This window comes from Manacus candei, unplaced genomic scaffold (genome assembly GCF_025592945.1).
Source record: "Manacus candei isolate 608988 ecotype Guabito, Panama unplaced genomic scaffold, ASM2559294v1 h1tg000062l, whole genome shotgun sequence".
NCBI classification, from domain to species: domain Eukaryota; kingdom Metazoa; phylum Chordata; class Aves; order Passeriformes; family Pipridae; genus Manacus; species Manacus candei.
This window is the reverse complement of record NW_026138110.1, coordinates 2915639-2928307: the sequence shown is the minus strand read 5'-3', so window position 1 is coordinate 2928307 and position 12669 is coordinate 2915639. Positions and strand designations below refer to the sequence as shown.

At 41.4% G+C, this 12669-nt stretch overlaps 1 protein-coding gene across 1 annotated transcript in view; it reads right to left on the bottom strand.

The window, feature by feature from the left end:
• The window catches only part of SPATA5 (spermatogenesis associated 5), a 172595-nt gene that overhangs the window by 141472 nt on the left and 18454 nt on the right, over positions 1-12669 (bottom strand). Inside the window, 2 exon segments of the mRNA XM_051804947.1 lie at positions 3863-4072; positions 9161-9315. Of these exon segments, the coding sequence (XP_051660907.1) occupies positions 3863-4072; positions 9161-9315 (365 nt within the window).

The window sequence follows — 12669 nt, the reverse complement described above, 5'->3', positions numbered from 1 at the left end:
AATGATACAGGATTTGCTAAAAATAAAATAAGAAAAAAAAAATCCAAGAGGGCAGTCATAACAAATCTAAATAAACTAAGATGCAAGACAAATGCAGATATAATTATCTATGCCATGCAGCAAGATAAAGGAGTTTCCTCCAAAAATATTCTTATAATATCACCACAAACCATTAGTGGTTTAATAAAAATATTTCTTAAAAAAGCAGCCAGTCAAAGCTGACCCTAAGTGCAGGAACTGTCAGAACAGTACAGAGAAATACCTACCACATAAATAGTCAAAAGAGGGGAAACAACCCACAGAAATAATACAGTGACAAAGGCTTTCATTTCCTTCATGTTCAATTTCGGAAAGTTAGATGACATCTAAAGCAAAAGTGTCAGAGAGCTGGTTGTATAATATAACAAGCAAGGTGTCACCAGCCTGGCAGAAGCTGAAAATTATATGCCTCTCATCCTGTTAATATGGATAGGTCTAACATCTGTACAGAAATATCCTTTTCCTACTAGTAAAAAATGCACAAAATACATTTCAGAAGAAAATTACAAACTTTGGGGTGAGCACAATAGGGTTGTGAAGAAGCACAAAATGCAGAGAAGGCTGACTGAAATAAGCATTCAAACAGATCAAAAACTATTGATAAGACTGGTGATCAATCCTGAAGGATGAAAAAATTCTCCTAATTCCTTCCTTCACACAGTCTTATACTCGCTTGTATCCATGACCACAAAACACTGAAAAATCTCCAAGAAGCTGAGAATAATTCAGTTGCCTTTCCTGTAAGAGGTTTGGGAGAGGGGAATAATCCAGATGACCACTAAAACCCTGAAAAGCCTCAATACTGCAAGAGATTTAGGAAAGGGGGTTGACGGGAAGGAGCAGGAAAAGCCATCCCCTGGAAAGTAGTTGACAATCTCCTCCTCAGTAAATTTAGCAGATACATTGTATTAGAGACAAAGAAAGTCGAGAGAAGGAATAAAAATAAACAATTCCCCTTAGGAATTATATGCAAGATTGCTTTGTAAAACAAACCATCCAACAAACTGCTTTTCTCTTGGAAAAGCAAAAGGTCACCAATCTTGGTGAAAATACAGCTATAAAAAGTTTTTGGCCAAGTATCAAAGAGCATGTTTACAAAAGGGCCACATTCATTGTAACATCAACCATTCAAACCTCACAATAGATTTCAGGAGAGAACAGGATGCAACGTCAAACATCTGCTATCACATTATTTTCTGCAGCTCCTCTGCCCAGAAATGACATCCAGACTCTGCCCATCTCCCAGCCCTTGCAAGAGGCCAGTCAGACGGAGCTGTGACAGCTCCCCCCGTGCCCAAAACAGATGGAAAGGTCACATTTTAACAGTTCACACATAACTCAGCTGAAACATCTCATTTAACAGAGTCAGCTGTCCAAACTGCACAGGCACTGCACACACACATCTGGAAAACAGGGCAGAGCCTTCCTGGAAGCCAGCTGGGGCAGGGCCGATACCTGCAGCACTGAGGCAGGACAGACAACTTAGACCAGGAAAGTACATCCAGCACTTCTGGAGAGCTGGACTTTCTGTGCCCATGCATCTGAAGTGTAGTGTGCAGACACAATAGGTCCATCTTTCAAAAAATCACTGGACCAAGCAAGCACTGCATGTACCAGAATTGATTTCCTCTCAGGTTTCAGACACAGGGAGACACAGCATCCAGCAGCAGGCTCCCACAGCCAAAGCTAAGCCTCCTGTCTGCAGTCCCTTCCTGAGAAGGACCCAGGAACCTGTGCTCCCTGGACTATCCCAGAAGAATACACATATCCTGCAAGCTGTACAGCAGACACTTTTCATCAAAATTACTTATTTGAGGCAGGAGAGACTGGAAGGAAAATGCAAGTCTGAAAAGTGAATTATCAAGAAACACACTCTCATTTCAAAAAACCTGATGTCAGTTCCAGGGATGGATATTTGAGACACATGTAAAGAATAGGAAAATTAATAGAGCTATAAGCAAGAAAAGTCCCCTCTCAAAAAACAAAATAAAATCAAAACCCCACATATTCATCTACTTTGGATTTACTGCAGGAACACGTGCAGCAGAAATTAATCCACGGCTGTTGAGCTTGAAGAAGTGCTACAGACCATGTTTAACACATTTAGTACATGATGGATGTTGCCTTTTTCCCCTCCAAGAAACAAATGTGAAATTAGAGCAAGTGGGCTAAGTTCCCTTCCTGGAGTCAACATATCCAAGGCTGGACATGCTCCAGAGATGTGCTTCTTGAAACATCTGTACATCAAATATTTGACCAGTTCCAGCTCAAGGGACTTAAACCAACAGGGAATAAAAGGCAGTTTCCTCAAGCCAGCCCCTTCTGCTGCAGCTTGTCAATGACAGGGGGGTTGCACCCTCAGAACTCCACCATGGAAAAACTGTACACAAGCATTTCCTATCAGTGCACCTTTGGATACCTCCTGGTCAGCAGGAGCCACCTTTAGACAATTAACTGCACCAGTAAAAATGTCTGATGGAGCTATGACTGAGGGATACAGGAGAGCAACAGCACTCATTTTTAACTTGGGGTTTTTGAGTGCTACCTTTTTTCCCCACCCTCTCAGGCACCAGTGCTTCGGGCGAGACAAAGAGCAATGTTTTCTTTTAAGCAGCGCAGGAGGAAAAGGTTACCTTGTTTACCAGTGACTCTGGAGTACAAAGAACTACTTTGTCTTTATGGAAGAGGCAGTAAAGGCAGTGTTTCTTAAGGGCTGAGGTTTCCAAGGCTGCTCTTGTTGAAGTGACCGTGACCCAGAGGCCTGTCTGCAATCCCAGGAAACCCGGGCAGTGAAGGGCTGTTGGCTTCAGGGTCAGAGTGACTGCCCCTGATCCCAGAGAGGACAGGATCCAGAGCTACAGCTACAGTGTGCCTGAAAGGAGGAGGAAGCTGTGCAGAAACACTAACACAGAAGGCTTTGTGAGCAAAGAGATGGTCAACAGAGAAGAGGACGTGATCTTACTGCTGAGAAGGAGATACTTTCAAAATACTTAAACAAATGTTTTTTCTTGCACTTCATTAACATTCTGACACAGCTGCAGGACTACCCCATGTGGAATCACTCTGCTATCCTTTTTTTTCCTTCCTATGCATTGAAGCTCAGTATTATTATTAAATAGCTTCCATTCATGTGTTTTCCATACAACCCACAGTGATCAATTACACTGATTCACAGGCAACGAATTCCAAAATTTTTCTATACCTAAGGTGTTTCCTAACGCTGAGAGAATATCTCATTTATCCAGGACTACTCCAGATATAACTGATTTTGCAAACTTTCTAAAAAGTGATGAAGTAGAACTATTTCCCCTGAAAAAAAGGCAAATAGGACAAGAAAAATCTGAAATGAAACATAAAGAATAAGATAAAGAAAGTGACCTAGAATAAGATAAAGAAAGTGACCTTCCTGAGGAAAGAAAAGGAATGTAAGGGATGACATGATAATATTTCTATGCAAGCAATTATTACAGTAAGAGCAGCTACCCGCTACCCAGAGTTGTGTTTCATTTATATTACTTTAAGAACTTCACTGTTGCCTTTTTAAAATACTTTAAAAAATGCCAGTATTTAAGATATCACTCCACAGCTTACCCACCCATCCAACGTACAATTTCTGTGCTAATATTTTTTAAAAGCATTCAAGAAAGCACTACTTCTTCTCATAAGAAAACCCAAACCTTTCTTGATATTTACAAGGTGTTTACTGTAGCATCATATATAAGGATCAGAAACAGCAAGAGCCACTGGATTCTAACACTGGAAACTGGTAAACCACGAGTTGTTATGCAGGAGTGAAGAAAATGTAAGTCTTAAAATGGCCTACCTTAACTGCCAAGAAGTTGAGCCCACTTTCGTGGGCCAAAGCTTTTGCTATCATGGTTTTTGAGCACCCAGGAGGTCCATAAAGCAGCACACCTTTTGGAGGCTGGATCCCCATGCGGATGAAGGACTCGGGATGTTTGAGAGGCCACTCAATTGCCTGCTTCAATTTCAGCTTCACCTCTTCTAGTCCTCCTATGTCCGACCAAGAGACCTGCAAAACAGACATGTGGCTCAATTCAGACCACTCTGCTCAGTCTGGACAACGGAGAAAAACTATTAAAAAAGTTAACAACCAAAAAGTGCTCCGTAGAATGTGTACTGGTTATTTCATGAAGTTGTTTTTAAGGAGTTACTTCTTCAAAAAGCCTTTTATAAGAAAGAAGCAGTTATTAATAAAGTCACACATCGTAAAGGAGGATTACACTTGCTTTATGCTGGAGGATGCACATGAAATATACTCTACTTCAAAGGTCAACAGCAAAACCAGCAGTCACAACTCAGTTCTCTCATTTTTAATGTGATGCTGAACTTGTAACAGGACTGACTGTTAAAAGTTTGGGGGTGTTTCTCCACCTGCCAACACTATCACTCCAATATAGGACTTGGGCACTTGGAGATATGACTAGAAGTTTGAGATCAAACCAGCCTCCAAACACACAAGCATCTATGGCAAAGCAAAGCCACATACAAAAGGCAACACTCAAACCCACCTACAGCTAAAAAACAAGTGCAGTTCAATGTGCTCTGCTGAAGACACAAGACAGGCTTGTCAGGAATACATCAGGGCAGAACTAATATGTCCTACCCAAAACAGCAGACAGATCTAAAACCTGTTACACCTCTCCCCACATCGCTGTCGACAAGCCCAAGACTTTTCCCTGCATCCCCCAGCCTGTTCTTTGTCCTGTCACCATCCATTCCTGTCCACTTCAAATATTAAACATGTCAAAACGCACCTAAATCAAATGATCTTCTGCCTTAAAACACTCTCCCAAAAGTTTGCTAGACATAAATCATCCTTCAGCTCTGGAAAGCCAGTTCGTTTGAAAGGCAAGCAGAGTGTTACCAAGAGGCAAAGTATTGCCTTTCTCCTGAGCTGAAAACTGGTTTCACTCCTGGCCTGTCCTTATTTTCTCCTGATACCAGTACATGGAGTGGAAACCAGAAGCAGACAGTCCCTGAAAGAGGCAGTTCAGTCTGTTATTGAAGTGGAAGAAAAAGAGCATTTGGATGTGGTGGGAGTACTTTTGTTTAAGACCAGTCGTACTTCCAACCGCACAGAACTTCTCCTGGATTGTCAGACTTGGACGTGGAACAAAATTACAAAGGCAGCAGAGAGCAGACAGCAAAAATCAAGACATGTGGGTCAACCCCTGAGAAATACTCTGAGTTTAAAGGCTAACTGGAAGGTGAGGAGCCACCCATCTGCTGCCTAAACATCATCTCTCACATCAAGAATATGTTACAGGAACACTAGAAAAAAAAGAAATCTCTTTCTTAGTGACCAACAGCCTCTGGTTCTTAAGTAATTAATTTATAAGCCTGGGAAAGTATCAAATATGTAGAGTTGATCACCACTGCGAACCAAGAAGGATCTGAGAGTAGAGGGGTCTGTCAAAAGTAAAAGAAATTCCTATCACCTGACTTTGAGCTGAGTATCTTGGGCTACCAACACAGCTGAGACAGAGAGACAGAAATCCACATACAGACTTTTAACTACAATGAAGCAAACAGACAAGTTCATAAAAAGTGAAACCATGTGCCAGATACCTCACTTGCACCTTTCCACTGTTCCACCCATGCAAACCCTTTTCACTCAAATTTCAAGGTTGAGTAACATAATTAAACTCAGGACAGTTAAACTCAATCTTCCCATGTTACATAAGTTTGTGTTTCTGATTCAGATATGAAAGAGTGTGGTTTAAGTTTCATCTAGAAAAGATGTATTACCTACCCCTACAATCCTTAATTCTACCCAGCAGCTCTGTAAACTGCACACAACTACATCCTGGTGCTCTTAAACAACTTTTTCTTAGGAAAGATGACAGACAACATAAGCTTGTTCTCCTTTTTCAGTAACAATCCTTACACATACCTGGTAAAGACTAGTCATTCTTATCATCATGTCTTTCCATCTAGACAAAGATTTTGACAAACATGAATAAAAATGTCTTAAAAGTAATTGGCCATCAGGAATTCCCTATGACTTTCAGCAACAGAAAGCAAAACGCACTGGCAGTACTTTGCACACATATAAAAAGCCAGGGAAAACACGTAAAATGTTATTTTTACCCTCTTGCAAATATTCAGTCTACTGCACAAGTCTTCTGAGGCATTATTCAAGTGATTTTTCAGCCCCACTATATGTCATTTAACATCACCAAAAGTGACAGAATTGTACAGAAAAGGTGAAGTACAGCCACCTTACATGAAGTTGGTTTCCAGTAAGCTGGAGACTTATTCTGATTTTGCTCACATTGAAAACTGGGAAAGGGAAAAAGAGGAAACAACTGGGTCAGGGCATACAAACATGGCTACTAAAGTGCGAGATCTCCTATAAAAAAAACCAAACTAACCAGTCAGAAATTCACTTATTTAGAATTTCTATAATACAAGGTATGGAATTGAAGCAGCAATGGTATTAATAAACCACTAATTTCACATTCTGGTCAAGCTGTAAATAAAACAGATCTTTATTTCCTCATTTCAAAAGGAGAGAGATAAGTGTGGGTGGGGACAGTCCGCCAGCAATAGCTACACTGCTTTCACCTGCACAGGAACTCAAAGGGAAGCTCTTGCAACACCAGCAATGAAGTGTGATATTCTGTCACCATGGAAATGATTTTAAAGATTAGCCTTGGGGCTGAGCTTACACATACAAAGCCAGTGCTCTGCTGCAGTGTGTAAGACACCGAGATTTCATTAGTGCCATAATCTCCCCAGATCAACAGAGCTCAGGATACGACCCAGAGCGGCAACTCCCCAGAGGTTATTAAGCACCAGCAATGAAGAAATAAAGCAGACGTGCAAAGGATGTCTCATCCAGAACCTTTTGGCTGCAAAGACACAAATCTGAGTGTTGAATTACAGCAAAGGGAGTGAAAGAGGCAAGCAAAACCCACAGCTAACAACATTTCAGGAAGACCCATAGGAGAGGGAGGAACAGTAACTACAACGCAACTCTCCAAAGAGCTGCAGTATTAACTTCCTGATTTATAACGTGCATCCCCTCTCTCCTAAACCCCTGCTGCAGAAAAAGCAGCCTTCTAAAAAGGCTGTAACACATAGCAAAGTTCAAGAAAGGTTCTGTAAAAATGGAAAACAAGATGCTATGTGGAACCAGGCAGCGAGTATTTTGCATTTGCCTTGGTCACAGCCAACACACACGGCAATCCGGGCACACGAGGAAGGACTTGTGGCTTTATTTAGAAGTTACTTTGAACTCTTGTCATTCAATTATCAGGTTAAAAGTCACGAAAATTTCAGTTTAATTCAGCATGTGCATCAGTGGTTTTACCTGTAACTAATTACACAGGCCAAAATTCCCATCCGCACCAAGGGGGTTGCCAAGTGAATCCTATATCTGCAATAAATAGCTGAAAAGCTATTTATTTATTTCTTCTCTTTGGGAAAAAAAAAATCTCATAGCTGATAATTTATTTAGTATTTAAAGTTATTTTTAGAAAGGATTTTTTTTAGATGATAGTGGTCACAGAATCATAGAATGGCTTGAGTTGGAACAGACCCTAAAGATCATCTAGTTCCAAACTCCCCTCCTTTGGTAGGTGATAAGGGAGGACACAAAATCTGTTGCATCCAGTACTTAAGATTCCACTTTAAACTCACCCCAGGCACCAAGCAGATGGCCTCAAATTTACACTGCATCTTCACAAAACATGCAGGTCCTGTCAGCACAAAAGGAGTCTGCACTATGCTGTTATCTTCCCTTCAATAAAGGGATGAATTTCAGTAGTATTGCAGTAACTCAGGAGGTGTTTAACAAATAAAATCAAGTGACAATCAAGGAAGCCCCTGGCAGGATGGTTTAGTGGACAACAGGAGCCTGAGCAGTAGGTTGGCCTGGACTGAGAACAGATTTCCTGCAGTACCTCAAGACCTTACTTCTACCTGTCTGTATTGCGCTGTTTAGCAGCATTCCACATGGCTCCAAATGTCCTGGTACGCCTAAGAAGCAGAGCACAGGGATAACAACGTGAGCCCAAGAGCCAGTAGCACAATAAGCAATGAAAGAACTAGTAACTCTGGTTCTCAGCAGAGCCACTCAGCCCTTGTGGATATCAATGCCATGACACCACTTCCAGGAAAAGTTGCCTGGGGCCGGCCCAGGCAATTCCACCCAGTACTTCCCTGTGCAGCGCCGACTCTTAACAAGCCAAGTGTGACATCCCAGCTGGCTGTGTGCAGCATCCAGTGCGCAGATTTTATTTCCCATTCCTATAGTTTGGGAGTAAGGGTCTGTAGTTGTGCAATCTAATTCCCAAGTGACTCATCTTCATGCAATGAGACAAAAATGGTTTCTTCTAGGGCTTGGGGAGCTGCTGAGAAACACCAGCACAGCCACTCACAGGGTCAGGATTCAGAAGGGTTAAACACACGTTCTTTCGCTCAATCTTCTTAACCCAGATCAGAGTTGTCTTAAACCAGATCAGCTCCCCAGCCCAATTTATGCTGAGTCTGCTACTGAACTACTCTAACATGTAATTGAGAGGGCAGGGAGTAGGATAAAGATGAACCTGACACCACCAAAAGAACTATTCATATAAGCACAGCTTGTGACAGGCTTGGCAGTGATATCCTGTGTACAGTGCTGAATTCTGCTTTCAGTTAAAAACATAATGAAACTGAAGACACTCAGGTCACATTTACGTGAAAATCACAGCAATCAAATTCTCCACAGCTTTGTTTCAACACACTTTGGTTACAAATGCTAACAGTTTGTTTCTGCTTTAGTTTGTGTTTGCTTCATAAAAGGCTCCAGCCTTCATGGTTGCTCAGGACCAGCTTTGAGCAGACATCTGAAGATTTTTACCCCATTAACCCCCTCAGTATATAAAACTACATACCAGGAGATCTGCTCCTGCACTACAAACTCTTCCTAAAGCATTTAGGAACTTAAGCTTCTGCAAATGGTTCTTCAAAATCATAAATAAATAAACAAATATAGAAACAAAAAGACTATGCACCGCATTTACTGGTAACTTGAGGCTTCCACCTCACAAAATTCCTCTCTTAACGTGGCTCTGGCAATGCTGCCGGAGTATTGCACAAAACAACTTACTTTTGGCACATCAATTGCCACCTCCCTCATGGCACTGGGCCTGACATCATTCATCCCCTGCAGGAAGTCATTGAAAGCAATCATCACTGACCCAGCCACCTCGGTGTCTAACAGGTTAGGGCTCTTCCCCAGCGTTCTCCGTAAGGCGTGCAAACCTATTGAAACAAAAAAAACCATGGAAATATGTAGACTTCCTCTTGGTTCTCACAAACAAAGTGTACCACACACAAACACAGAGCAGCACTGGAAAGGAAATGAGGTCCAAAGGAATGTCTCAGCACCAGGTCTGAACTGCGTCAGAGAACATGCGAGACACTTCTGCTGGGAGAGCATGAAAAAGGGGATTTAACAACCATAGACGGAATATAAACTAAATCTGTTCCAAAAGCCAGGATGAAACAGCCTTGTTCCCGTGTTCCCAGAGGGAAAAACTCTAAACATCCATACATTGATCTGAACACATTTCTAAACCACAGAGGAAGAGGGACAACGGATATTCAAGGCAACACTAAATCAGCATAAGTAAGACATCTGCAACCTTTTCCATTTCTCTATTATCAGGACTGTATTTTCTAAGCTGCTCTTAAAAGCAAACTGATGAGGTTTCTTTAACCTTCACTGGAACCCTATTTTGCCACCTGGTAAGATGCCAGACACCTATCTTTTTCTTGACATGCAACAAACATTCCCTGCAACACCCAACAACTCTTAACTCCCTTCAGTGATTATACTTTTCAAATCAGGCATAGCTTTTACCTTCTCCTTTGTTTGGCCAAATCACTCACGCACAATACCTATAAATCTTCATACTAATTCCTAGTTTCCCCTATAAATCAATCCACCAAAGGCCACACAAGTCCCACCCACTCACACATCAATATATCAATACTCCTTGGGCAGGACCAGGCTGTACCATTTGCAGCTCCCAGGCATTCCCTGGAGAGCAACTACAGCCCCTGTTGTGTAAGATGCCCGGAAGCATCATGGTTTTCCCACTGTATAATTATCCCTTTTGAGGTCTAATATAATTCAGAGTTCTATTGCTTCTGTTTCCAATCCTGTTCTGTGAACTGAAGCTGTCAAATATCTTATTTTATATATTATTAGTTGATGAGCATAATTTTATATGCAGGTATATACACATCAGATATTACATATCTGTTGCCATGTGTTCCCAAACAAATGAGGCAGTTCATACCCCAGCAGTTCACCTTGCATGACCATAAAAAGACAAACATTTGTTAAGTCTCTTCTATATTTAACCAAACAAAACATCAATTAGTGCTACATGAAAGGACAATAAAAGGGATTAAGCCGTTTCTGAAAATAGACATGGTTTTAACTTTCAGCAGATTGTTGTCTTTTTTTTTCCCCCTACAGAGGCACTGGTAGAAGCAGACATGCAACATTTCTGACAATGACAGGAATTCTGCATTTCCTACAATATATACAACGTGTGAAGAGATATAATATGTCCCCTGTGAAGCAGTACAGCTGGTGTCTCTCCATAAACTGCCAATTACAGCAGAGTCTGAGCACCTGCATCCAATACCCAGGCTCTTAATACAATAACACAAAGAAAAAAAGTTTGTAATTCAGGTTTCCCCTTGCACAGAACATCCAAAACTAATAAGATACATAAATAAAAACATTCCATGAGGCCAAGGAGAAAAATGAAAATCTGGTCACCAGAGGACAAGTATAAAATATAACTGACTCATTTTAACAACCCAGACAATTTTCATGGTATTCCTCACCCCCTTCTTCCTTCTTCTAAGGAGTTCATTTTAAGCAAACAAAAAACTTAAGTGAGACAACACAGATTCACCCCTCAGATTTAAAAATTACATCCAGGCAAATAAACTCAACATCTTACTCCAGTGTCACTGCAGTCAACACTTTGCAGGGTGGGAGCGGGTATTTGGGTTCAGTCTTACATTTTCTTTTTGGTGAAGTCAATTCACATGGCACTCTCACTTTAAAAGAATGCAAGAATAACTAACACAGCATGAAATTAAGGCATAGAGAAAGCAAGTAACTGATAAAGATCTCTGCTCATTTCTATACCTAGCAGCTCCACCAAGTACCACTTTAGCCCAGTGCTCATTTGATGCATTTTAATTTTGTCATGGTTATCTTTTTTTGTTATCTGGCATGAGTAAGTCTTAAAACCAAACAAGCTTATTTTAAAAACAGAGATTACAGCCGATAAAAAAGCCCAAGGAGAATACTGCTCTTGAGGTTTGTTACTGCCAGTGCTACGAGTACGAGTGAAATTTCGGTCCTCAGCAGTGGGTTTGAAAGGCAACAGCCTTGATCCAGAACAGGAATAAAGAGGTCACAGCTTTCCAAACAAAGCCGGAATTCATTTCAGCATGTGCACGCACACGCCACTGCACAGGTCAGCATTTAATTGAAACAATGTTTTACATTAAAACAATAATAAAAAACAGATTGAAAAAGAAAGCATGATTCTTCCTGTTTCCTCCTGTTATCATAATCATTCTTTCCTGCACTTCAGATTGACCTCTAACCAGAGGGGAGGGGGGGAGTCTCAGTAACAGGAGAAGGATACAGCCAGTGGTTTGCCGGAGGCAGAAAAACATATCCTTGTCTGGAGACGCTGAGAGATGTATTTAACGTAAGGAGCTGCAGGGTAGGATGCAAACCACGCTGCCAGAAGCAAGGCAGAGGCAAAGAAGGGGGAACATTACAGCAAACACAAGTTTATCACTACAGAAGTCACAGTGAAGATTCGAAGAGTCACACCTCAGAAAACATCAAGCAGTTCAGATCAGCTCCTGGGTATCTTCCACGTGGGAATGTTTTGGGTTGAGTACATGTCATTGCTGTTAACTGACTGAGCACAACATTCGTTTCAGCTCTGCTTGTTCCTTTTCAGATGATACTCTGTTTTTAAGAATTAATGAATATCAATAACTTTTAGCAGTGACTGAGGAGGCCCAGAAGTGGGCGAGTGGGTTTTCACTTTTATTCCAGTCCTGCCTGAGGAGAGGAAGGACTCAGACATACTTAGCCTGCTGTAAGGTCAGTGGGACTGTTCACACAGGCATGGGATACCCATTTCTAATCAAGGGATACATGACCAGCCCCAAGGACTGCCCTATGCAGAGCAGAAACTGAACTTGGAAGGCAGCCACCGATCCTCAGTGGAGCAGTATGGAAAATCCCAGTTAAAAAAAAAAAAAAAAAAAAAGAGAGAAAAGAAAGCAGCATAATAAGGCATGCATGATTACAAACAATGGAAAACAAACAGCTTGCTCCAGCCCAGCAACTATGCGCTCTACCTCTCCAACTCATCCTGTCTGTCTAGAACAGAGGAAACTAAGTGGACAGAAGGGAAAAAACCAGCAGAACGCCCTGTCCTGGTACAGATGATCCTTCTTTGGTACCAGGCTACTCATGAGGTCAATAGCATTGTTTGTCTGTAAGATCTTCTTGCTCATAGCTTGGTTAAGTTTTGGCACATTAGATCATAATCACAAATA